The 25,875-nt window shown below is 54.5% G+C and overlaps 7 protein-coding genes across 7 annotated transcripts; 5 read left to right on the forward strand and 2 right to left on the reverse strand.

Moving 5' to 3' along the window:
- Nucleotides 1-705: 705 nt before the first annotated feature.
- fcyB-1 (Purine-cytosine permease fcyB) lies at nt 706-2,423 on the forward strand (the record flags this gene model as incomplete). The annotated part of the gene is made up of 4 exons (XM_037320401.1): nt 706-992; nt 1,055-1,222; nt 1,278-1,679; nt 1,727-2,423. 4 exons carry the CDS (start codon nt 706-708, stop codon nt 2,421-2,423), a joined length of 1,554 nt encoding a protein of 517 aa, XP_037181018.1.
- A 6,732-nt stretch (nt 2,424-9,155) lies between these two features.
- Hgd (Homogentisate 1,2-dioxygenase) lies at nt 9,156-11,196 on the forward strand (the record flags this gene model as incomplete). Its single annotated transcript, XM_037320402.1, has 11 exons — nt 9,156-9,316; nt 9,372-9,552; nt 9,614-9,897; nt 9,952-10,037; nt 10,087-10,218; nt 10,271-10,349; nt 10,418-10,601; nt 10,651-10,771; nt 10,824-10,895; nt 10,949-11,020; nt 11,081-11,196. The coding sequence occupies 11 exons, from the start codon at nt 9,156-9,158 to the stop codon at nt 11,194-11,196; spliced, it is 1,488 nt and encodes a 495-aa protein (XP_037181017.1).
- Nucleotides 11,197-13,873: 2,677 nt separating this feature from the next.
- CGCA056_v005150 (uncharacterized protein) lies at nt 13,874-14,275 on the forward strand (the record flags this gene model as incomplete). Its single annotated transcript, XM_037320403.1, has 1 exon — nt 13,874-14,275. One exon carries the CDS (start codon nt 13,874-13,876, stop codon nt 14,273-14,275), a length of 402 nt encoding a protein of 133 aa, XP_037182024.1.
- A 754-nt stretch (nt 14,276-15,029) lies between these two features.
- On the reverse strand, nt 15,030-16,481 carry CGCA056_v005151 (FAD-dependent monooxygenase OpS4; the record flags this gene model as incomplete). Its single annotated transcript, XM_037320404.1, has 3 exons — nt 15,030-16,114; nt 16,172-16,372; nt 16,439-16,481. 3 exons carry the CDS (start codon nt 16,479-16,481, stop codon nt 15,030-15,032), a joined length of 1,329 nt encoding a protein of 442 aa, XP_037182025.1.
- Nucleotides 16,482-19,232: 2,751 nt separating this feature from the next.
- Nucleotides 19,233-23,258, forward strand: RSN1-1 (Uncharacterized protein; the record flags this gene model as incomplete). The annotated part of the gene is made up of 2 exons (XM_037320405.1): nt 19,233-19,555; nt 19,607-23,258. 2 exons carry the CDS (start codon nt 19,233-19,235, stop codon nt 23,256-23,258), a joined length of 3,975 nt encoding a protein of 1,324 aa, XP_037182022.1.
- A 447-nt stretch (nt 23,259-23,705) lies between these two features.
- On the forward strand, nt 23,706-24,127 carry CGCA056_v005153 (uncharacterized protein; the record flags this gene model as incomplete). Its single annotated transcript, XM_037320406.1, has 3 exons — nt 23,706-23,898; nt 23,959-24,039; nt 24,096-24,127. 3 exons carry the CDS (start codon nt 23,706-23,708, stop codon nt 24,125-24,127), a joined length of 306 nt encoding a protein of 101 aa, XP_037182023.1.
- A 211-nt stretch (nt 24,128-24,338) lies between these two features.
- Nucleotides 24,339-25,533, reverse strand: CGCA056_v005154 (Protein HGH1-like protein; the record flags this gene model as incomplete). Its single annotated transcript, XM_037320407.1, has 3 exons — nt 24,339-25,256; nt 25,315-25,464; nt 25,513-25,533. The coding sequence occupies 3 exons, from the start codon at nt 25,531-25,533 to the stop codon at nt 24,339-24,341; spliced, it is 1,089 nt and encodes a 362-aa protein (XP_037182020.1).
- Nucleotides 25,534-25,875: the final 342 nt, after the last annotated feature.

Consider the following 25,875-nt stretch of genomic DNA (forward strand, 5'->3'; position numbering starts at 1 on the left):
TTGTCGTCAATCTGAACGACAATTGCCTCTCTTCGTATTGCACAATCCGTGCTGGTCGACGAGACAGGTTTATCGACCTGTTCCCCATCGTCCCATCTATCTCGACTGCTCCGCGCATATTCTTGGTTTCATCCAGACGTGGCATTCATCCAACAGCTGTCAGCTCATCACGCTCCCCCCAACCGAGTCCGCCCAGACATCGAATTCCTTCAGATATACTGGGCTGTCCGGGCCGAATCCGCCGGTCGTCGATCGCTTTTCCATTCGCACACACGGAAACTCCCCCCATCGGCCGTGTCTCCAGGTGAACTTCCAGTCGATACCAGCGGAGATTTGTCCAAGCAAACGTTTGGAAGGTACGATCCACCATCGAGGCAGTTGCAGTCGGTCCTGGAGAGGAAGTTTCGACCAGCGGGCCACTTGCCTTTCCAAGTTTGGGGTCTTGGAAGCACGTCACCCTTACATGTTATCTTCCGCCGATCCAGTCTTGCGTATCTGTCCTGAGTTGCCGCCGACTGCTGATTGCCCGACTCCTCCCCCAACTCCGAAAGTGGCGTACTGCAGCGCGTGGTCCAAGACGAGGAACGCAGCCCACACGTCGCCAAATAGCAGTCCCGGAGATTGAATGACAGAAGAGCAACAAAATCGCGCGCAGACAACGGCGATCCGGCACCCCTCATCGTTTGTCTCGGAACATCCGCTGCCATGTCCTCTCGCACATCCTTATCGCAGAAGGAGAAGGCTGAGGCATACGACATAGAGAGCCAGTCTCCGGTTTCCAAGGCCAATGGTGGCATCACCGAGCTGATGGCCGTCCAGGACGGCGAGGTTCATCAGAAGGGCAGCCGCCAAAATCCAAAGTGGTTTCAACGGCTTCTCGACGCCGGTGTAGAGGAGAATGGTATTCGACCAGTACCCATCGAAGAGCGAACCAATGAGAACTACAGCAACCTCTTCACTGTCTTCTTCTCTAGCTTGCTCTGCTTGCTTCCGTGAGTTTTGCACTGTGTCGCCGACTAAATCGGAGGAGAGACTGCTGACAGATGGTCGATAGGATTCCCACCGGAGCGCTGGCCACCGCCCAGCTGGGCCTCAGCCTCAGAGATGCGTCGCTGGTAATCATTTTCTTCGCGGCCTTGACGATCATGCCTCCGGCGTTTATGGGTATCGCAGGCTCCTATACTGGATTGAGACAACTTGTGCAGGCCAGATATTCGTTTGGGTGAGTCGGTATATCCTGTGCACACCTGACACACAACTGATCGTGTGGAATCAAGATATTACCTTGTTGGTGTCCCCCTTCTTCTGAACGCTGCAACGGTGACTGGGTTTTCTCTGTCCTCTGCGATTGCTGGAGGACAAACCCTCGCAGCTGTGAACCCGGGCCACATTGATGTCAAGGTTGGAATCGTCATCACGTGCCTCGTCAGCTTCGCTGCCTCTTTCATCGGATACCGAGCTCTCCACATGTGGGAGAGATGGCAGTGGCTCCCAAGTCTCATAGCCATCGTCATCGCGGTAGGACTGGGAGGGAGGAATCTGTGGAAACAGGCTGAGGTGCCACCTGCGACCGCGTCGCAGATTCTCAACTATGGGGGTCTGATGGCCGGTTACTTCATCACATTCGGTGGGATTGCCTCGGACTTCACGGCATATCATAACCCGAACAAGACAACCAAGTGAGTTCTAAGATCTAAAGGTTAGTCGACGTACTAATAAGATCAAGATTCCGGATATTCTCATACATTTACCTTGGGATCTTTTCTCCCTCGGTACCCCTTCTCATCTTGGGTGCGGCAATTGGTGGTGCGCTCAATAACGTCCCGGAGTGGAAGGCAGGATGGGATGCCTACGGTATCGGTGGCGTCATGGCTGCAATGCTGGTGCCTGCTGGCGGTTTCGGGAAGTTTCTGCTTGTGGTCCTCGCCCTGACCGTCATCGGCAATATCGCGACTTCCATGTACTCAGTTGCGCTATGCATGCAGATGATGCTGCCAGTCTTCACCAAGGTACCACGCGTCGTGTTTATCATTGTTGCCCTGGGTATCATGATACCCATGGCTATTCGCGCTGCTGAAGCATGGGCCGACTCGCTCGAGAACTTTTTGGGATTGATCGGATATTGGGCGGGCTGTTTCGACGCCGTCATAATCGAAGAGTTGGTCATCTTTCGACGCATGAAATACGACTCCTATGACCATGGCGCATGGAATGTCGCTCGCGAGCTGCCTTCTGGGTTTGCTGCGATCGGAGCGAGTCTATTGAGCTTCGGGTTGGTGATACCAGGAATGGACCAAGCGTGGTTCACAGGGCCGATTGCGAAGACGACTGGGGACATTGGGTTCGAAGTCGCGCTGGTGTTGACAGCCATATTTTATGCTCCCCTGAGGTGGCTGGAAATCAAGTTGCAGGGTCGGGTTTGAGTCCGTTGGACATGGTGGTGGAACGGGGGCCCAGGGTAAGATACACCCAGTCAGGCGAGGTATGGCAGACCGACTTTCTTGTTGATGGTTCGAGGAAGCAGTGGCATAATTCGGATTGCAGGACCCTAGCACGATAGAAGAGATTCGACAGTTATCAAAATGATACCATTTCTTGGGCGTTCAGGCGGGGTTTGCTTCGGCGGCCTGCTCCATGGTGACTACCAAGCTCAATTCCCTCCCAAGTCTCAGAAGCTTGCTCATGGCTCCAGGACTGTGCAGGTCGGCCGATCTTTGAGGCTGCCAGACGTTAGCCAAGGCTATGGAACGGGAACAAACAGCTGCCGGGCTTGTTACCTAGGCGTCATGGCTTAGTTGCCCGCACAAGACCATGTCTTCTCCGAATTGATGCCACGCCACGCCGTTGAGTCGAGCGGCGGGTACTGGAGTTCCATCGGGGCGCTGAACTCGGTCGGGGGACACGACGACGCCGCCACGGCCAAGCCATGTAGGTGCCACAGTCACAATGACGGTGTCTACAAGTTGCTGGTAGTCAGGATGGAGAAGGGAATTGATGACTTGTGCCCCGCCCTCGATCATTACGCTGTGCAAGTTCTCGGCATGGAGGGCAGCCAGGATAGATGGCCAGTCGAAACTTGGCTTGGTTTCTCGAGAGCTGAGGTGAATGAATTTTCCGCCATGGGCCTCCAAGATGGCTTGCCTCTCGGGGTTGATACCCGTTTCCCCGACGAGTATGTACGGCGCCAGTCCGTTGCCTGCGCGGGCAACTTCGAACACTTTGCTGTGCTCTGTGAAGTTCCAACGGCCGCGAGGGTCTAGAACAATGGGCCTCGGCTGGGCATCAAGATCTGCACCATCCATACGACAGTTCAAGCCCGGATCGTCGGCGATGACTGTCCCAACACCAACGAGTATAGCGGCATGGTGACGACGCAGATGGTGGGTCATCGCCTTGGACTCAGGACCCGAGAGGCGTGTTCGCACGCCGGGAGCGAGAGAGAGGGAGGAGTCCAGTGAGGTTGCAAAGGTAAGGGTAACAAAAGGGCGGTTCTGAGTTTTGACTGACTGGACAGCAGAACCAGACCCGGAAGGTAGATGCGGCGCGAGCCAGGCGGCGTCGGCGTCGGGAATGTGTAGGGTTTCTGCCATGCCTATTGCTGCGGCCTTTTCCGCCGTCCAAAGAAGTTGAGTGGTGGTCCCAGAAGAAGCCGTTGTACAAATTTGTGCAATTTGGCAGCTCCCTGCGTAGCGCAAGAGCAGAAACTGTGGCTATTCGTGTACTGACCAGGTGCCCCTAGTCGTCTGAAAGTCCAGACTGGCGTCCCTGTTCAGACTGCCAATAGAGACCGCGTCAGCCTACCTATCAGAGGGCAGGTAGACAACACAGCAGATGAATTAACGGTGCTCCGCCTGTCTAGGAGCGGGATGGTCTGCTGTTGCGATGTTGCGACTTGGCAACGGTTTCTTTCCCAAGGAGTTGTGGGCGAATGAGCCGCTGGAGTTAGTGGTCCGGACGAAGTTGAGCAAAGCTCCCGGAAGCCTATAACCTGCGGGTGAATCCTTCCCCTTGAGTATCTATGACTATTCCCAAAGAAGCACCAGGATGGCTTCGGATGACTCGAAGTTTATGTGCCTGCCGGGGAAGAGCTCTCGCCAGGTAGGATGGCAGGGCACGAGACAGAGTGCGGAGTTGACGGAGGGCGGATGGTCGGAAGAGGACGAATCTGGCCCGCCCTGAAGGAGGCAGTGTCCAAGGATGCTGCGGTGAGGTTTTTCAGATGACCAGCCAGAAACAAGGCCGGGCGAGATGTCGTAACAGCCGCGGTGATGGATGTGTACCGACAAGCCGGAGGCAGCAGGCGCACCAAACAGGATCAGAGTCAAGATTGAAGTCAGGAGACAGATGTCGACGCCCTGGTGCTGACTACGGTAGGTAGCTTTGGGATCTGCAAGTTGTGGACGCGTCCTTTGATGTGATTCGGATGGAGGGAGGGCACGTCCTGTTGGAGAGCGGAGAAGTGTCCGCGGTGATAGACCTTGTTGTAACGACGTTGAACCGGGGCGTGACCGGGACTTGGAATAGTCAAACGAAACGCAGACGCCAAGTCCAGAGGTACGTGGTCTAATGACTGTCGAATTGGGCTCGGTGTTTGCTTCGACTTCTTCCACCGATTGGTACTCTGTACTCAATCTGCAGTTCAAGTGGCGGCAGAGGCTCGGCGATTGACTCAGAAGGTCCGCAACGTCTTGTGTCAGATGGTGCTTTTTCCCCCCCCTCTCTACTCCGTCCCCCTTGCTTCCTGACGAGGGTCGTGAAGCAGCGATTGTGTGCGAGATGGAGGAGGATGGATGGAGGGATAGATGGATGGTGTAGGCCAAGGACGAGACGCGGATCCGGACGATCAAAGCAATGCCTAAGGCGACTGCAGGCAAGTGCAAGGCCAAACGCAAGCGCAAGTGCAAGTGCGAGTGCGATGGAGGGTAGTTGCAGTTGCAGATGGAGATGGTGATGGAGATGGGCAGGTACAAGTGCAAGTGCAAGTGAGGGTGAGGGTGCGAGGCAGGAAGCAGTCACGATTGGACGAGAGACCCTTCCCAACTGCCCGTCGCTCTCGCCTCAAAAACCGTTGCTTCCTTCCCATTCCAGTGAGAGCGGCCAGTCTGGTGGAGAGCGGCGGGCGGCTGCCCCGCTGACGATGCAAAGTGGACACTGAGAACTGCCACCGGGTTGGACAATGGCAGCTGAAGGTCGGATATTTGGTGCATTAGGGGACCTTGGAACTGGACATGACTGAGGATGATGTGACTGACTAACTGCTGCTGTGTGTGGTCTGGTCTGCGCTGGTCTGCATGGCAGGCAGGTTGGGTCAATGTCGATGCGTGCGCCCTTTTGCCTTTTTCTTTTTTTCCCCTTTCGTTTTTTATTTTTGCCCCTGCTTGTCTTCTCCAATTGTTTCCCCTATTGATCCGTCTTGCTTTGCCTTCCCCTCCCCCGTCCTTTTAGTTGAGAGTCAGTCAGCCGTGGCCATCACTTAAGTTGGTTGTTGCCAACTTACATGGAAGGTCACAGACTAAAAAAGCACAAGGAAGGCAACGTACCCAGGGCGGGCCTACGGATACGTGCTACATATTAGCCGATCGCCAACTGAACGTCGGGTCCATCGTCGTCTAAGTGCTCACGTCGCTCGCTTAACGGTTGCTTCAGATGCTGGGAATGCAAGAGGAAAAACATGTCAAGTGGCATTTGGTGGCATTGCTCGTCCTAATCCGCCATCTCAAGCGCCCTTTTAGACTTTAGCCTCTCACCGACATGAGGTTGACGTCCTGTTTGCCTTTTCCGATGACCTCGTTCATCGCCCTGCCCTGCCCTGGCCTTGGCCTGCCCAGGCTCTTGTCCCCTCCCCTCCCCTGCCCTGGCTTTAACTTTCATGTCGACACTTCACTTACACCACCGCAGCAAGTGTACTTGGGACATACTTTTGCCCGACTACTGTTAGCCTGCTACTGCCTTGGTGCCCCTCATCGACCCCCAACCCCAAGTTGTAGTGGGGTTGTAAGACTTGGTACGTCGCATGCGAGTCTTTGTCGCTCCGGGCAGGCAAATCCGCATACACGGCACCTCTAATTGCACTGACCACCCCCTCTTCACCCGCTGCGGGAGGGAATCCCTTAGGGCGGCCGCGCTCGTGGCCATGGGCCAGGATCTATCTATGCCTTCCAGGTGTGAGCACACTGCTACGCAGTACTCACGATGCTGGTTCCTGATCTGTGTCTCTTTGCGTCTGACAACAAGCGCGCGTTGGGTTGGTCTGAAAGGTAAGAGACGCCGCCATACTACCTACCTACCTACCTACCTCCACCCCCAATCCCCGAAGGCAGAGAGAGACTTTTCCCATTTTACCTTTTCCTCTCCTGCCTCAAGTACTTGCTGGCTTTGCTAATTGCTTTGCTTTCCATGTCTTATGCCCACCACACCTGCAGCAGCGGAAATCCCATTTCGGGACTATTCCGCCGGTCTCTCGCTGAAACTCCCCGGTCACGCTTTTTGGTCGCTATTACTCTTCATTCGATTCGTCATTTTTACCAAACGAAATACGCCCGTGATGGCTGGCGCATGCTCACGATCGATGCCTGGTCTGGCCTTGGCCAGGCCTTGTTACGAGACTGGACTGGGCTCTTAGAGGCGGCTGCTGTCACTCTGTGCTCTTGACTGAGGCGCATTTTGCAGCTGGACCCAGCATGTCCTGCGCCCTGGTACTGGGGCGGGCTCGAAGAGCGACTTCATGTGGTTACAACGCGACGTAGTCACCGCAGGACAAGCAAGTTACATGCGCAGGAAACAGAACCCAACTGGGCACCACATTACGCAGACCGAAACCTTATCTCCGACTTCCTCATTGGCGCCTCACTTTCGACTTCCCATAACTTACCTGCGGATATTGCTGTCCTAAAATATCTTGGTCTCGTACGAATCCCGCCAACTTCCGCCTCCCTGACTGCTTCTTCCGATTGGCCTTGCCTGTCCCGCGCTTGGTTCCTCCCATCAGCTGGTGTCGCAATTCCGGGTCTCCCTTTCATCGAATTCCCATCCCCCCTGGCCTCCGACAAGTGCCTACAACACCCAGATTCGGGTCATCCAAGCCACTGGCGCACACCACTATCAACCTTTCTTCTCATCTTCTCTCCTCCTGTGTGGGAACATTCTACCTGGTTGCACTCGCGAGGAAACCTTAAGAAACCTTACTGGGCTACCCGCTCCTTGGCCGCGTCCACATACGCCAATCTCTGTCAAACGGTCTGCCCGCGAGGTCATCCTTACTCGGTTTGAGGCCTTGTCCGCGCACATCCTTACTCGAGAAATCAGGCCATCTGCCCAACTATTTCCGTGAGCCATGCCTCGTGGTCTATTATCAGTCCAGAGCCCTGGGCAGCTAAACGCCGAGATTGCTTCAAGACTACGCCGTCGTTAACCTCTACCGGGCGGGCGCACTTGAGCAAGCCAACATTTATTGGGAGGCGTCCGTTGTCTTCAGTGTAAATGGCTATTTGCGCGCCTGGAAGAAGCAGCTTGACTAGTTTTCATATCGTCAAGCAGCACACTCCGATGGGCGATGCTAGCCGTTAGGTTCAACCCATAAGAGAGGCTAATCAGGATAGATACGATGTCAAATAAGCCCCAAAGGCCGACCTGACAGCGGGATTTGCCAGCGGCGATCTGCAGGGGCCTCTGTCTGCAGTACGCCTGGTGCTAAGGTAGCCAATACCGCTCTGTCGCAGACTACTCGTGGGGCTGGTGCGACCTAGGGCATCCGAGGCATCCTGAAGTTGACCTGAAGACGCACAGCATCTTGTCCCGAGACATATTCCTCATATCCGATTGCATCTGATCGAACGAATGCTTCGGCCAGCAGCAACCCGAGGGACCAGGCGGTCTCCGTCGTGTCTCATTCCTGAGACTGCCGAAGAAGACCAGTTGCCCAAGCCGCCACTCTGCCCGACCACCGGCACGACGTAAGTCTGTCTGTCTGTCGGCTGGGCACAGTGTTGGGAAAGCTGCAAAACAAAGATCCGACAACCACATACTGCCGAGGACACAAATCTCTGCGCATCTGGAGCTAGCGATTGCCGGCCGCGGGTGATGGCGTCTTTGCGCGCCAGTAGGCCCCCAATCACCGCCTCTTTTTCTCCAGGGATGTGACCACCTGCCACCCGGCCGTTCCTTCGCACTCTGATAACCCCATCCCTTACTACTGAATCTTGTTGCCATTCTGCGCCTCTTTTTGCCCGCAAATCCACCTGGCGGAGCACACAACGTTGGGGACGAATCCACAACATAACGAGCCTGACTAAGTTGGATATTCAGAAGCAGCATGAGAAGCAGTCTGAGACATACACGCTGGCCTACAGACTCGGGCTGACGAGATCGCCGGGCGAGCTTTCCAAATCCACAACACATCCCGCGTCTTCGAGGCAGAGTGGTGTTCGAAGGCAAACACGGGATCCTGGCTCGGAAAAGGGCCGACGCTTTATGGTGTTCAACTCGAACCCGTAGCAAGCGGTCAGCCCTGGCCAGCTAGCGGTCATCAACGACGCCTGTGCGTGAGATCGGGGCTTGCTTGGTCTGATATTTCCCACTAAGGCCGCCTTTTGGCTGCGCAAAAGGCGAGCGTTGGCCAAAGCTTACATCTGCCCATTCCCAGAGGGCATTGCACTAGTGTTTCGACATTCCGGTGACATCCTGAGATCTGGCCAATACCCGAATGGGTTTGTTCACTTTGAGTTGCAACAAATCGCCCATCGCGGTGGGGGGAAGTAGGGGGGGCAGACCAGATGCTCAGGACCCCAGCGCCGCTCCGGCAGGCAACTTGACGATACGTTCCCTTGCCCAGTCTCTCGGATACGTACCGCTGCGCTGTACACCTATTGTCAGGATGTCCAAGATCAGTATCTGCGCGACCGAAGGCTGGTAAATTGACCTGCTCAGTGTCATCGGATGCAAGGGCCTTCTCTCGGTCCAGGTTGTTCGTTCCATCTTAGTAGTAATAGACGCCACAGACGGCGTACTAAGGAAGTGGAACTACACACATTTATCACTCTTGATGCCCATCCGCCCACGAAATGGCATCCGTTCTTCACGATCTTATCCCCTTCACCGTAGACTTAAACACCAAAGTCTAGCCATTCCTTTGCTACTTTCCCGCCCTTCTCGCAACTATGGGAGCCATTGTTCAGAACTCCCAGATATATCCGAAGGTCTCCGACCCACCTTCAACCTTCGGAGCGACCGCCCGACATCCTTTCTCGACGGAACCCACTCCGAAGGATCCGTACACCTATCAGGTTGGATTTGGGAACAGGTTTGCCTCGGAAGCCATGTAAGTTGGGCTCGTGAGAATGTCATTCGGGGTTTTTGGAGGCTGACGGGAGAAGTCCTGGAACTCTCCCACAATCGTGTAATGCACCGCAAAAAGTCAAGTACAACTTGTATTCCGAGCAGCTGAACGGTTCAACATTTGTTTCGTCCCGAGAAAACCTGCAGCATGCCTGGTTCTATCGTATTCTCCCCTCCGTGGCACATGGGAACCTGACGAAAATGCCGCGCAATCCGGATGTGAGTAATACCTCCAAATTTGCTGGTAGTCCGTTGCCCCCTGACTCTTTTGCCCGTGAAGATCGAGTCAAGATTCACATCTAGCAACGAAAATGTTGATTTCATGCCCGGTGCGCTGTGTTGGAGGGCATTTCCGATTCCTGATGCCGACGGGCCATCTGTGGACTTTGTTCAGGGGCTGAAGACGATAGTCGGGCACGGGGACCCCATGAACAAGGAAGGCCAGGCTGTGCACGTCTACACATCAAACGCCTCGATGGGAAATCGCGCATTTTGCAGCAACGATGGGGATATGCTCATCGTCCCTCAACTTGGAAGACTTGACATTCAGACGGAATTCGGGAGGTAAACTGCCCCCAGGCCCTGGAAACGTGTGGCTCTCGCTGACTTTTGTACAAGGATGATGGTGCGGCCAGGAGAGTTGGCAGTTATTCAAACAGGCATTCGCTTCAAGGTTACACTACCAGACGGAACTGCCAGAGGCTGTAAGTATCCCTCAAAGGTGTCAGGTCAAAGATCAACTAAATGTCGTAGACGTCCAGGAGTTGTTCGGAAGCCGTTACGAACTCCCGGAGCTGGGCCCCTTTGGAAGTAACGGCCTGGCCTTGCCACGAGATTTCGAGTTCCCCATCGCCTCTTTCGACATGGACAACTCTGAGTGGGAAAGTACGTCGGAAACTCCCTAAATGCATCGCAGCCTAGGCTGACTAGAACTCAGTCGTGTACAAATTATCTGGAAAGTTGTGGTCTTGCAAACAGAGCCACACACCGTTCGATGTGGTTGCGTGGGACGGCAAGTATGTTGATCGACTTATTACCCCTTTTTTCGTTTTCCTTTTTGGATAGCTCTTAACTCCGGCGGCAGTTACGTTCCGTTCAAATACGCCGCCGAAAAGTTTGTTACTGCAGCTTATACAGACAAAGACCAAGCCGACCCCAGCCTTTATACCGTCTTGACGGCCAAGTCCAAGATCCCCGGAGTGTCGGTGACGGACTTCATGTTCTTCTGCCCCAAATACTCATCAGCAACCAATACCTTCCGGCCTCCGGTATCCTTCCCCTGACCGCTTCTGGGGCCTTCCGACTAACTTGACGCAGTACTACCATCGTAACATGGCCACCGAGGTCGTGGGAATTGTGTATGGCGATTACAAGGGCACGAGTCGCAACCTAGAAGCAGGCGGACTAAGCTTTCAGTCGAGTTACATGCCTCACGGTGGTAGGTCTCGACGGTCCTCATACATATCGTCACCCACTTACACGAAGAGCAGAAACACACGAGGCCTTTGAGAAAGCTACGACAAGCGAGTTAAAGCCCCTCCGTGTGGGCGAGGGCTTTCTCGGTATGTGCGGCGCCAGTCCGTCTCCGAATCCCATGGCTAACGTGCCAATACAGGATTCATGTTCCAGATCAGCACGCATTGCGCAATAACACAGTTCGCCTTGGAAAGAACTGGCGTCTTGGAGGGTAAGAGAAATTACCAGCGTGTGCATGTGCCATGTTAAACTGCTGACAATGGACAAACAGTACCCCCAGCGTCCCTGTGGGACTCGATGCAAGGCCACTTTTTCGAACAAGTCCAGGAGGTGAACGAGGAGTTGAAGAGACGGGGACTGCCGGTCCTCGGATCAACGACCCAGTGATAAGACTTTGCGTTCCTCCCATAGCGATTCTCGTTTTCCGTTTCTCATCAAGCAGCGTAGCGAAGCGATGCAAGCTTTTCAATGGACGGCATTACAAGCGATTGGGGTAATAGCCCCTTGATTGGGGTCGCACAGTTGTATTCTTCTACATAGGGAAAAAAGCGGAGGAGACAGTCGAGGCCATCGGGCCAGTGGTAATTGCAGTGAATCATTTTTTGAAGATAGATCGTAGTGAATTGAACTGTGACCGATTTTGCGGGGAATTTCTGGTATTCAGGGGGTTGTGCGAACTCGCTGGCTGAAGCGTGGAGTAGCGCTACTTAGATACAAATAATTTCGGTTCAGTCATTCTCATCCGATATGGTGTAGTGGCCAACATGATGCCCTCTCAAGACCTTGGGTGGTTAGGCATAGCCCCGAGTTCGATTCTCGGTTTCGGAACATTTTGCTTTTTGATCCTGATCACTTTCTAATTACCCTCTGTTCATCAGCTCGTCTTTTTTTCTCGCATGGCTACGAAACCCGCTTGATGCACAGCTGGTTAGTGCCTACCTTTGCCCTGGTAGACGTTGATCAGACATATAGCCAGTCGAAAAGCATATGCATCGAGCAGTAAAAACGGGCTTTCTGGGTGGTTATAATGCGTGTAGCCTGATAAGTGTCCGCTTCCAATCCGTACCTGCGACTGAACGACCGCGTAATGGCAAATCCCATTGAGTTTTCCATGCTTGTCATATCTTGGGACGAGGCCGTACCACATGGCCAGATCCAATCAGGGTCTCGGCGTCGGATCCTGCAGGTGCTGCTTTTATGCAGATCATAGCGCGGGGGCACAGGGATGCAACGCTATTCAAAGGGACGTTATTCCCTTTGCTTGAGGGAGGGTCTGCGGAGAAGGTGCCACGGTGCTGGCGTGCGAGCTGTAAGTGCCTTTTTTTTTTTTTCAAAGTCTTCGAAGGTGATTTTTTTTTTTTTTGGCCAGACTCCGGTGCAGCAGACCACATATATCAAGAACGAGCTCCTGTTTTTCCGTCGAAGTCGATAGTCGAACGGTTTACTATTCGTCTACCTTCCTAGGCTATCCGGCCTTCTCAGTGTGGGACTTTCAACACTCCTAAATGCTGGTTTCACTTGGGTCTGATGCATTGAGTCGCTCGTTTTTTTATCACGTCGTAGTGACCACTTGACGCTAATATCGACAAAAAAAAAGTAGCGGTGTCGACAAGATAACAGTAGGAATAACCAGAGGTGTGTGGTAGCAGCTAATTCGCAGCGGCGGTTGCTGGCCGCGTGGAACATAAGACAGCATCTCACCTGACTGATTTCTGGGCACCTCACTATTCTGGCTGCTAGCCGTTGCATTTGTTGGCCGATGATTCACCAACAGCCCAGCCAAGTTGGAACACTGCCACATTCACCACAAGCAAACGCATTGATGGGCCGAACGAGTACCGCCGTATCCGTAGACGGGCTCAATGAGACGGCCATCCAGCTCTTGAACGGAGCCGGAGGTGGGCCCTACATCATTGCCGTCACAGCCGCTTCTTCCGTCTCTCCTCGCCTTCTAACCGGCATATTGTGCGTCAGCTCTGGTCTGAAAACCGGTGCCTGTTCCAACCTGTCCTGGAGACGTCGGGTGCGAAGCGGGAAACACGGAGGAACAGGGTTGGCAGGGGGTTGAGAAGCACCAACCGGGGGAAAGAGAGAGGTACCCGCTTTTACGCGAATGCTGCGATACATCAGCTGGGGTGGCTTGTGGTGCAGGCGAATGGGGGAAGCCTTGATACAAAAATGTCATTGGGGCTGGTCGTTGGTTTCCGGAACCCGAAGCACCATGTGAGACAGGTACAGTTTGGGGGCTGGATTGTTTTGTTTTGTTCATTAGTTTTACTGGATGATTGAATCAGCCTCCTCCGTACGATTGTTAAATGCAATTCACAGAGAACTCTGGGAACAGAATAAACGCATCGTGGCTCGAGGGAAGACAAAATGAGTTCAATAACAAGTAGGAACACGGCCTCAACAAGCCACTACAGCTCTACCAAGACCAGCGGCGTGCCGCCCAGAGACTTGGTCGCATAAGCCATTTCAGGCTAGAGTCACGAGCACAGCGAAATTTAGGCTTTGGGGCCACCTTTTCTGCCCACCTCACCACCCCTCCCCAGCTGCAGGTGTTCCACGCCCAGTGTTTGCAGCTGCTACGGTGCAACCTCGCCCGCCCTGGGCTCCCTCCCTCAGCAAGCAGCAGGGGAAGCTCGCAAGTCGCAGATGTTCTGCCGCGCACGCGCACGCGGCTTGGCTCTTTCCCATCCAATCCATCCGCCCGTTCCATCCCATCCCACCCAAAGGCAGGCCACCCTCCTTCACCTATCTTCTTCCCCCAACATCGCCACGTTTTCCCGGGTGGCACGCCTTTTTTCTATCCACTCATTATTCATCAGTACCTGTCCTCTTCCTTCACACACAACTTTGTCCAACCATCCATCCTTCATCCACACGACTGCCTATCTTGACAGCCTTCGACCGAGGCCCTATCGCATTCATTCTTTCGCATCGTATCGCGCGAGCCCCCAGCTTCGCTGAGTCTCATCAACGACCGTTCGACTACGACCGTCGACCTACCTAATTCAATCCCTCCATTTGGGATCCTCCAAACCGCTCCCACCACATTACCACCATGGCCGACCACGATAAGCCCCCCGCGTACGGCGGTCCCCCTCCTCCCCAACATCCTCAACAAGCCTACCAAGGCTACGGCTCTCCTCCGCCCCAGGGCCCCGGAGGATACGGCACTCCCCCGCCCGGCCAGCAGCCCTACTACTCTCCCGGCCCCGAGATGGGCTACCCGCAAGGCCCCTACCCGCCTCCGGGCCAGTACCCCCCGGGACAATATCCTCCAGGACAATACCCCCCGGGCCCTTACGGCCCTCAAGCGCAGTACGGTCCCCCGGGCGGCCCTGGATACCCGCCGCAGGGCGGCTACTACCAAGACAACCGAGGCGGCGGCGGCGGTAGCGGCATCATGGCTGGTCTGCTGGGTGCGCTTGCCTGTTGTTGCTGTCTCGACTGCTTGTTCTAAACGCGCGCTGTGCCATTCGCGATTGCGACCGACCGACTTGTTATCGATACCCAACAGATGCGATCAAACTTGAGAGGAAGGGAGAGACTTGCTGCGAGCTGAGCCAAGGGCATGGCATTGAGTTCTGGCAAAAGACAGCAGACCGGTTCACGGGGCTAGGGACAAGAGGGCAAAGTGTGATCAGCATTGGTATGCATTGGGACATGCATTTCGTCGCACGGCGTCAACGGTGAAAGGGATATTACACGCACACGAAAACCGCAGTTATGGAGAGCCGGGTGGGAAGCGGCTTCCAGAGAGAGATGGCCTCGATTTCCTGGGTTCTCCGTTACAGGGTTTTCTTCTTGTTCTTAGTATTGGTATCAATTAGGAGGGGTTTGGGATCCCGTTGTACGTAAGTCGCGTCGTCTTGAAGACGTCGTTACGACAGTCAGCCGAAACCTTCCGGTATAATTTCATCACGTTGTGACTTTACTCAAACTGCCCCTCCAGGTCGTGAACAGAGTTTTGAACAGAAGGCGAGCTTGGTGCGGGGTTGAGTCGTTCTCTGGTTTCCGAGCTGGAATTCGGGTGGCTTGATCTAGGTGTGACGGAGTCATTCCTGGCACACGCCACCGCAGCTGGCTCGGAGCTCACGGATAAAAGCCACAAGAACACCTCCCAAAAATTTAGGCACGGATGATGGGGCGTCTTGTACAGGCAAGCATTGTGTGTGTTTATGCAACATTGAAATTGGGAGGGGGGTAACTTTCTACTACTCTACGCTCTTGTACAGCTCATCAAAGTCACGCTGGATGTTGGCCACGCAGTCGTTGGAGTAAATCATCTTCTGCACCTCGGGGGAGGCCCACTTATCCGGCACGGTGCCGCCCTTCTTCTCCTTGAACATGCGGTCACGCTCCTCCTTGGCCTTACCCTCGCCGAGATGCAGCTGCTTGCCGGAGAGGAAGGCCATGTTGACCAGCTGCGAGCACCAGTCCCGGCGGGAGAGTTCGTAGGCCTTGAGGCACTTTCGGAGAGTCGCGGGCGAGGTGTCCGGGGCGCGAGCGAGGACCTCGGCGACGACGGAGCCGTCCTCGATGGCCATTGCGGCGCCCTGACTGAGGTGGGGGAGCGTCGGGTGGCAGGCGTCGCCGAGGAGGGCGACGGGCCCGGCGGAATGGACCCACGAGGGCAGGGGCTTGTGCATGCGCAGACGCCATTCGCAAACCTGGCCGTCCGGGACGAGGTTGAGCATGCGGTGGACCAAGGGGCAGAAGTCGTGGAAGACGTTGAGCATGGCCGTCTTGGAGCCCTTTGTTGTGTAGGTTGCGTTGGTCGAGGCGGCGAAGTTGGAGTCGGGCTGGGTGGTGGAGAGGTTGTAGATGGTGTGGGAGGAGACGGGGTAGGCGATGATGTGGCGCTTCTCGCCGATCCAGCGCACGACGTCGTCCGAGTCGAGGAGGGCGAGGAGTTCGGGGTCGTCGGCCATCTGCTCGCGGGTGAGCATGATGCGGTAGGCGGCCTGGCCCGTATCCTCCTCCTCGCCCTTCTCGCCGATGGACTCAAGGAGTTCGGTGCGGACGATGCTCTTGATGCCGTCGCAGGCGAGGAGCACGTCGGCTTCTACCGAGTACGCTTCGCCGTCGCGCGGTTGCACTGTGAACTTTGGCTTCGGGTCGAACGAGTCGACAGACACGAGTGAGGTCGCAAAGTGGAACGTGATTGCGGTCTCCTTCCTGCACGCATCGTACATGCGACCAGCCAGGGACGAACGGTGTCCGTTGCAGTGCGGGTAGCCATAGAGCTCGCGGATGTTGGGCATGTCGACGTGAGCGAGCTCGACGTTGGTTGATCCCTCTGTTTGCCTGTGTTAGCCGAGTCGCGTGACTACTACTTGGACAAGTGGTTCATTACGTCTGATGCTTGAGCCCTTTACGTCTGTGGCCTCCTTCTCGATCTCGGGCCAGCAGCCTAGGCGGTCGAGGGTTCGAACGACGTTCGGGGGCATTTGGATACCGGCGCCGACGAAACCAAGGGTTGATGCTGTCTCGTAGACATCAACATGCCTGAATCCCTTTTTGGCGAGCGCGAGAGCAGCGCCCAAACCGCCCATGCCTGCGTTGAGCGCATGTTAGTCGCGAGGTTGACATGAGGTAGTGCGGGGGGAGTAAGCATGCATACCAGAGCCGATGACGGCGATCTTCAAATCTTTCGGGTCTGCCATTGTGTCTGCAATCGTGTCCGAGTGTTTCTCTGAAGTATAGACGAAGAAGAGTAGCTCAGTGCGACTGCGCAGGTAAATATGATTATCGAGACAATGACGTCCGGATTTTCCGCAACAGCTATCCTTGAGGCAGTTTATGAAGTCTGCCGGTCCTGGAGCCTCACATGGGGAATGTGGGGGATCTGAGCAAGCTCGGGGTCCATAATCGGCTGGAGAAGCGGGGAAGCTCGCGACAATGAGGGGATGTTCGATGTCTTCTCTGCCTTTTTGAAATTTGGTAACGGGCCCGGGATCGAGAGACGGGAATGCGACAGACGCTGGTTGGGTGGGATTGGCCGATGAACCAATTGCCGGTGCGCCGAAGGTGTAGTGGGGGTAATGCGAACTTTCTGGATATTGCCGAACCCCAAATCGGGCGGTCAGCGTTGAACGTTTAACCAGCTGAAGAAGTTCATCATGTGCGACGATGGTGTTGGCAGTGGACCGGTTGGAGTCAGCCTCCGGAGTCGAAAGCCGGCATGCACAGCGTTGTTGCTGATGAATAACGTCTAAGGGTTGTGCGTCTGGTTATGCAGGTTGACTAGCGCCGTGGTTGACTGCGGCGATTGTGTTCGTGTTGGCGGTTGACAGCGGGATCGTGGTCTGTTGGGGAGCGCGCCATCCAGGTTTGGGGAAAATGCCCGCGTCCGGCGACAGAACGGAGGGAGGGCCGAAGTGTTGTCGTCATTCGCGAGAAAACGGCACGGTGCCCCGATCCCGGGACTCTTTCGATTTGCCTTGCTTCAGCGCCGATGTGGAGCGTGATGATGGCTCCCCTAACTCCCCTGCGCTTGTGCCTGACCGCGCATGTCGGGTAGGACCCTCGGGCAGCTGGAAGGCTGAAGGGAAGAAGGGCCGGGACTGGTCGACGGCTGATGGATGACGGGCGGAGGGTGGTATGCAGGAAAGCTAGATAAGTAGCCACCGTCGTAAATATCAGGCTTGGGGTGGTCAGTATCAATTCCCAGCTCCCTCATTAGGACACCTCATGTGACTGGTGTTGTCGGGGTACTATATATTCTGCCAAGGAACGAGTTCTTACGGGCCAACAAGATGCCGTTTTCAAGGTGTTGGTGACGCAACGCCTGCCCACCCGCCGGTATGTGGCTTAGCCCATGAGTTCCCATGCTCGGTCTAAGGCGCAGTGTCATCTCGGCGAAAGCTTCGCTGTCCGAAGACGCCAAGGCAATCAAGCAGTGCACAACCCGCCTCCCGCGGAATCCAACGGTCGGTTGGTGAGAGATCGCAACCTCGTCTGTCGTCTGGTGCTCCAGTTTGTCGGCGAGTCACTACCGGCTTGTCGCACAGCCACGCATGTTCGCCTCCTAGCCACGACCAAGGCATTGTTGTCTAGTAAGCATGTCTGGGTGGGGAGAGTTCGTTGACGCTTCGCCTTAAGCGTACAAGGTGCTCCTGGTTCCATCGAAGCTTGCGACCAGTATTGAGACGCCAGACGCCACCGCCAATGGAACTGGTGCTACCGAGTAACCGCAGCGTACCCGGTTCCTGTGTGAACTGGTATTTGGAAGATCGTAAGTCAAGCCAAGAACAACACACAAATAAACCGACGACAATGACCTTCAGCCGATCCGTCTCAAAGATCTGAGCGTTTCATTCGATCTGCGAGCACAAACAAAGCCAGGGTCTCTTTCTGGGGTGCCAGAGTCTTGGATCAAGGAAACAAGCTGGTTCGGTCAATTGGATTGTTGTGGTTAGATAGGATGAAGCGCGCGCTGATCTATTTCTGCATCTGCGGCGCGAGGGTGGGTTGTGAGAGCGGTAGTGCACAGTCTACAGTCTACAGAGGCACAGAGGCCAGAGGCCGCGCGCACCAGAGACGGCGGGAGCGACAGAGAGACAGCTGTCCAGTGGGTTGTGGGTTGCAGCAGCCCAGCCCGGTCGATGGAGAAATCCAGTCCGTGGCCAAGATCCCCTCAGCCCCTGCCCAGCCAGAGCCACACAGCGTGGGAGACGACAAATGATTGGGCCAGAGGTCACCGTAGCAGTGCCAGAGAGATGGCGAACCGTGGCGGGACCCCACTATTGTCCCGCTGAGTTGCAGGGGTATGTTTCGTTTGACGCGACGGGCCAATGAAGCCGCTGATGTCACCAACTGCAAGGCCTCACAAGCGACGCATTTTTATCCCTACCACCACGGTCGATTGCCTCTGTGCCTCTGCAGCAACTGAAGCAGCTGCAGCCACCCCTGTCGCGGCCCCGTCCAGGTTCTGTCCCTGCACCCACCCAGCCAATCAACGACCCGCAGCTGTTCTGCTCAAACCATTTGGCGACCTTCTTGGCGCCTCCCTCTTCTCTGTCGTCTGTGCCTCTAGTTCTTGTCCATCTTTATTTCTTCTGTTCGACGCAAAAGACAGACTGGGGGCAGCGACAAAAAGAGGACACCCCTCTGGCTTCAAGAACCTCAGCGTTGCCTTTGCCGACGGCCTCGCCGACACGACCCCTACTTAGACCTCTCTCAACTACTGCCATCTTCGACGACAACGCAATGTTCTCCCGAATGTCCTTGTGACCGGTACTTTATCTCGACCTCACCTCGAACCCTCCACTCGCCGCCGACCACGACGACCTTTAACCCCTTTACACCGCCCTACTCGACGTCCCTAAATCCTACCCACGAACCTCACAAAACTCGACCGCCGCATTTATCATACGCATACCGAAACATACTCTTGGCTGCGAAGATAATCCAAAATGTCGGCTATCCCGACAACGGCGTCGGAGACGACGTCTGTCGCGTCGTCTCTGGCGTCTTCAGTGGCCTCGTCGCTGTCTACCGCCCTTTCTGCCACGATATCGGCGACGTTGAGTAGCAATGGTACAAGCACCACCTCATCGGCATCGTCAACAACACCATCAATATCTACTTCTGCAACTGCCAATCCTATCGGTGCCGCGCAAAGGTCCCAGGGCATGACCCTTCTCGGTTTCCTCGCTGCCTTGGCCACCGGTTTGACGGTCTTTGGAATTCAGGTCCTCGCCTTCCTTCTTCTACGAAATAAGTTGGCACGTATTTTGTGAGTACTCCTCTGTCGTCCTTTGGACAAGCAGTCACTAACTTCTCTCAGCAAACCAAAGACATACTTAGTCCCCGAGCGAGAGAGAACAGATTCTCCGCCCGCTGCGCCATGGAATCTGATTAGCACTTTGCTAAAATTCAGTGACCGCGAAGTCATCAAGAAGTGTGGTCTTGACGCCTACTTCTTCCTGCGATATCTCAGGGCTCTTCTGACAATCTTCATTCCGATTGCTTGTGTGGCGATTCCTATTCTGATTCCGCTCAACTACAGCGATGGCAGGGGTCATGATTTTCTGAATGACGTGGATCCGAACTCAACAAACAGCACCAACAGTACTTCGTCTACCTCGCGGCTGCTGGTTAGAAGCCTGCAACTTTACATTCGAGCCGAATCGGACAGCAATTCTACGGAAGACAGCATACCGACGGGCTTGGATACGCTGGCCTGGGGAAATGTTGGACGAAATCATACAAATCGTTACTGGGCTCACTTGGTCATTGCGATACTGGTCATTGTCTGGGCGTGCACCGTTTTCTTCTTTGAGCTACGAGTATACGTCAAGGTCCGCCAGGATTATCTTACCAGTGCCGAACACCGACTTCGCGCATCAGCAACAACCATTCTTGTTAGCGGTATACCTTCCAAATGGCTCACCGAGGAAGCTTTACTCGGCCTCTTCGACGTCTTCCCTGGCCAGATCCGCAATATCTGGTTGAATCGGAACCTCAAACGCCTACTTGAGAAAATCCAGCTTCGTGAGAAAATTCACCTGAAACTCGAAGACGCTGAAACCGAGCTCATTAAAGCTGCAAAGAAAAAGCAGCTGAAACGACGCAAGAAGGAGGAGAAAGCTGCTAGAAAACAGTCAAAGTCTAAGGGACCGACCAAGCAGGAGGAACTCCTTAGGAGGCAACGGGAGGACGAGGAAGCCCGGAAGATGGCCGAGGGCAATAACGGAATAAGCTCTGGCGAGCACGAGGAAGTCCCTCATGATATTGGCGCCGTCATGGACGAGGAAGACTCCAAGTCGAGACGTTCCAGGCGATCAAGCTCGTCGTCGTCAAGCTCTTCTGAAGACGGTGATCGTCCCCAGTCCAAGGGCTTTGGGCTCAGCGTCATTGGAGATGGATTCACCAAAGTCGGAAAAGGGCTGCTCGGGGGTGTTACCAAGGCGCAAAAAGAAATCAAGGAGTTTGGTCAGGACGTCGAAGATACCGTTGAGACGACCAATGGATTTGCGATGCTACAGCCCAACGACCGCCCCCGCAAGGTTCAGATCTTGGCTGAAGGAGAACGACCTGGGACAGCCAAGAGCGTCCGCAGCAACGGAGAGCAGCTGAAGCCGATCCCGACCGCCGACACCCACAAGACTCACTCCCGTCATGCATCCGCTGCTACCCAAGATACGTCAGGACCCAAGAACAGCTACGAGCCGTTGGGCAATGGCAACACCGTGCGGAAAGTAAGCAACTTGGATCATATGTACGATCAGGAAACCCGGAAATTCTGGCAGTTCTGGAAAGCCCCGGCCGGTGGCTACGCATCGCCCATTCCCCAAGGATATAACTCCGGTGAATTCCCTTTCAACCAGCCAAAGGACAAGACGTTTTGGCAGGTGATCAAGTCCTTCATTCCCTTCATGGGCGACCACGGCGAGGATCCTATAGAGTACCCTCCGTGGAGTGAAATTGGCGACGACTACACGAAGATCCTGGACGACGAGGCAGAGTGGCGCAAATGGCTGAGGGATAAGGATCGCCCAACCCATCGCTTGCCGCGCTGGGGCTTCCCTGACTGGCTCGCTTGGCTCACGTTTGGACGCAAGGTTGATACCATTTATTGGTGTCGCCAAGAGCTCGCCCGGTTGAACGTCGAGATTGACGATGACCAAGCCCACCCTGAGCGCTATCCTGTGATGAATTCTGCTTTCATCCAATTCAACCACCAGGTCTCGGCTCATATGGCTTGCCAAAGCTTGATGCATCACGTTCCTAAACACATGTCTCCAAGGATCAACGAAATCTCGCCTAAAGATGTCATTTGGGACAACATGGCCATGGAATGGTGGGAGGAGTCTCTCCGATCAGGCGTTGTCACAATCATCGTCACGGTGATGGCCTTCTTCTGGGCCATTCCTATCGCCTTCTCTGCTACGCTTGCGAACGTCGACTCTCTCATCGAGAAATTTCCTTGGCTTAGCTGGATCAGAGACAGCCCGAGCATCAAGAAACTCGCTGGTGCTATTGCCGGTGTCTTGCCCGCGATTCTGCTCGCCCTCCTGCTTGTCATTGTTCCGCTCATTTTGGAACAGCTTGCAATGGTCCGGGGCGTCAAGACCGGTACTCAAAGAGCCGAGTTTGTTCAACGATTCTACTTCGTCTTCCTTTTCATTCAAGTCTTCCTTGTCGTTTCGATCACATCCTTCTTCGTTGCGTCAGCAGATGAGTTTCTCCAGAAATTTGAGCAGTTGCAAAGCGTAACTTTCATTCTCAACACGTTGGCCACGAATCTGCCGAAAGCCGCCAATTATTTCTTCTCCTACATGATGCTGCAGGCGTTGTCTGTGAGCTCCGGTACGCTGCTTCAGATTGGCGCCCTCATCACATGGTATCTCTTGGCTCGTATTCTGGACTCTACAGCTCGAGCCAAGTGGAAGAGAAATACCACACTCTCGACCATTTCTTGGGGACAATTCTTCCCTGTGTACACCAACTTTGCATGCATCGGTCTCATTTACAGCGTTGTTGCACCGCTAATCTCGCTGTTCGCCGTTCTCACGTTTAGTTTGCTGTGGTTCGCTCAGCGTTACAGCATGCTTTACGTCACGCGCTTCGAGACCGATACAGGTGGTGTTTTGTATCCTCGTGCCATCAACCAGACTTTCACGGGATTGTACGTGATGGAGGCTTGTTTGGCGGGCTTATTCTTCATAGTGGTTGACCAGCACGGTAACAACGTTGCAACCGCTCAGGGTGTCATCATGTTGGTCGTACTGGGCTTCACGATGCTATACCAGATATCGCTCAACTCTGCATTCTCGCCGCTTTTCCGATTCTTGCCCATCACAGTGGAGGACGAGGCCGTTATCAGAGACGAGGCGTTCCAGCGCGCTCAAAACCGACGTCTCGGGCTCATCGACGATGACGAGGATGACGAAAAGACGCCAATGCGGAATGGAGATGGCGCAAGTTCGGATCCTCGCGGCATCGAACTCCAAAAGCTTAACGACGGTGGCCCGCAACGCAAGAACTCGACTATGCGTCGTGTGAAGAACGTGGGCCACTGGGCGAAGGAAGGAGGCAAACATCTCCGCTCTAAGACGTGGAATATGGGCCCAGCTTCCGTCAAGACTGCCGCTGAATACCGACGTCACCAACGCGACAAAGATCTCGAGGCTCAACGGGCACTCGGAGAAGCGCTTTATGGCGGGTTCCACGACGAAATCGAAGACTTGACGCCCGAGGAGCGTGATGTACTCGTTAGAAACGCGTTTCAGCACTACGCTCTTCGGGCGCGAGCGCCAGCGGTATGGATCCCCCGTGACGACATAGGGATCAGCGACGACGAGATCAAGAGGACGAAGGAGTTTAGCGAGCATATCTGGATCAGTAACGAGGGCACAGCGCTTGACAGCAAGGTCCGCGTGGTGTACGGGGCGAACCCTCCAGACTTTTCCGAGGTCGACATCATTAACCTCTAATCAGGCCTCGTGTTTTTATATAATGAACATATGCATATACCCAGCGGGCGTTAGGGGGAAGGGAACTTAAGCATTAGAAGAGAAAAGCAACTAGCAAGAGTTATACATGAAATACAGCCAGTTCAATTCGTGTCTCGTCAATCGCTCTCAATGAACACATGCCAAACAACTCCAACTCATATGGTCGTTAACTTATGAATGAAAGCCGAAGGTTTGGCACAAGGTCTGTCAGCTTATAAATCATTGAGACCAATGACGTGAGAGACTTGACGAAGATTTGGAGACGGACCTTCATCCGACGCGCGAGCGCCAACCCCCGCACGAGTGTGCAATTCCAACCTCGACTGCATCAGCCCTTTCCCTTTCCCCCCTAGACATTTGAGGTTCAGTGAGCACCTTTCGGTTGTAACCACAACGAACAAGCACCGTATCGCTCCACATCACAATATGACAAAGTCAGGCAAAGCCAAGGCCGTCGTGAACGGAACCACCGTCGCGGAGACGACGGAGTGGGAGGAGGTGGAGGGGAACGTGTACTTCCCGCCCTCGGCGATCAAGTCGGACATCCTGGAGAAGACCTCGCACACGACGTTTTGCCCGTGGAAGGGGACTGCGGAGTACTACTCGCTCAAAGTCGGAGGTGAGTACCTATGGGCGCGGACGTTGTCTGGCTTGATTGGGTGCTGATAGTTTTCATCAGGTGACAAGCTCGAGAATGCGGCGTGGTACTATCCCACGCCCAAGGACGCGGCGAGCGAGATCAAGGACCATGTTGCCTTTTGTGAGTATCGAGGGTTGCGGTTCGTGAGGGAGAGTCTGATGCTAATGAACGTGTAGACAAGAGCAAGGTTACGGTCTCTGTTGAGTAGGGGGCAAGAAGCAGTCTCGAGCTTAGGAATTGAAATTTGGCGCACTCGTCAGGTGCCATGTCAAAGTGTATGAGTACTGCAACTTTGAGATATCATAAAATTCATCACCTGCAAACTCCGAGTGTTGCATTCAATAACTTTTCTAGATCATCCAGTAGACCAGGGTATTCCTCTACATAAGTCATGACGCAAGGAAACTCATACTGGCCGTCTAGACCTCCACAATTTCGTTATCGTCTTCTTCAATCTCCTCCACCTTGGAGCCGTTCGTCAACTGCTTCTGCTCTCCCTCACCTTCTTCAGGCGCTTCGTCGCTCATGATGACCTGCACCAGACGGTCGCAAGTGTCCTTGACGCCCTCGTCTTCCACGCGCAGATGCGTTTCTCGGATGATGGGGTACACTTTCACCCTCCTCATCAGGTCGCGAGCTTCACGCGTGGTGGTGAGAAGCAACAGGGTCTCGATGTGTGTCTGGATGATTCTCGGGTCTGAGTCGCGCTTCTTGTCGGGGGGAAGAAGTTGCAGATCGGGCAACATGCCCATCGTGTCTTCATCGTCGTACTCTTCATTACCGGTAATGGGGAGCAGGATGTAAGGCAAGATGTCGACCTCATCCTCATCAAGGAAGGTGGGGTGGAACTGGATCTCGAAGGCGACGTTCTTGATGGTACTTGCCACGCCCTTGCGGCGGATCTCAGAGGCATGCTCTGTGAAGACCTTGAGCTTGGTGATGGGGATGACCTCGTCATAGTCCTGACGGGTAACGAAGTGCTGGCGGACTTCGGCATGCTTAGTGAGGTCGGCGAAGAGGTAAGCGAGGTAGTCGTAGTCCGCGTCCTTATTGTAGCGCTTCTCCTTGACGAAAAGATCAATGAGCTGGTTGAGTACGAGATCGTTGGACTTGAGCTCCTCGGGTGGCGTCTGCTTTCTGGTGACGATGGTCTTGAGACCGTCATACTTTGCTAGGTTGGCCAAGAGCATGGCCATCAGGTTGGCGTTTGGCTCGTTGGGCTTCACTATCAGATCCGCAACTTCTCCGATGAACTTGTCATCTTTGGCAACATTTTCCAAGACATCCTTCTCTGCCGTCAAGTTGACGAGAATGGTGAGGACATGTTCTGCGATTTTCTGAGAATGAATGAGTGTCCGTACACAGCCGACATAGGAAGGCCAGTGTCTAGCTTACAGGGTGGTCTTTGACTAGGAACTTGAGGTGCTTGATTGGCGTCAAGCCCTCAGTCTTGAAAATGGCCGGTTGCGCTTGCGAGTAACCGACAAGATTCTCAACGGCCAATTTCCTAATTTGCGGGTTGGGATGGGCGATGAAGCCCACGAGCTGTTGCGAATAAGCTGAGTCCTTCAGGCCCGAGGATTGGTCTCATACCTCCTCTAGTTCTGTCGGCATTTTAGAGAATTTTGTGGTGTAGCTTTCTGCGAAATGGAGGAGGTTTCTCACAGGAATACCAACTTTTAAATGCTGTTCCAAGGAAATTGTCTCGCCTTCGTTGTAAGACAGACCGGGAGAGTCACTCGCAGAAGCTTTTTGGTGGGGTGTTGTGGCGGGGCACTCGTTATGGCTCGCCGATGAAGTCAAAGCCCAGGGGATTGATTGGTCTAAAGACCGCCTTGACCCACTGTACGCCGGTCCAGGGTTCTGGGCTAATCAGGCGCGGGGCAATCGATAAGAAAATCAAAAATTTCCAGGCTCACAGAAAAAAAGAAAAAAAGAGGCACCGCCAATCCCGCC

Source organism: Colletotrichum aenigma, assembly GCF_013390185.1.
Source record: "Colletotrichum aenigma strain Cg56 chromosome Unknown KSG_Cg56_contig03, whole genome shotgun sequence".
NCBI classification, from domain to species: domain Eukaryota; kingdom Fungi; phylum Ascomycota; class Sordariomycetes; order Glomerellales; family Glomerellaceae; genus Colletotrichum; species Colletotrichum aenigma.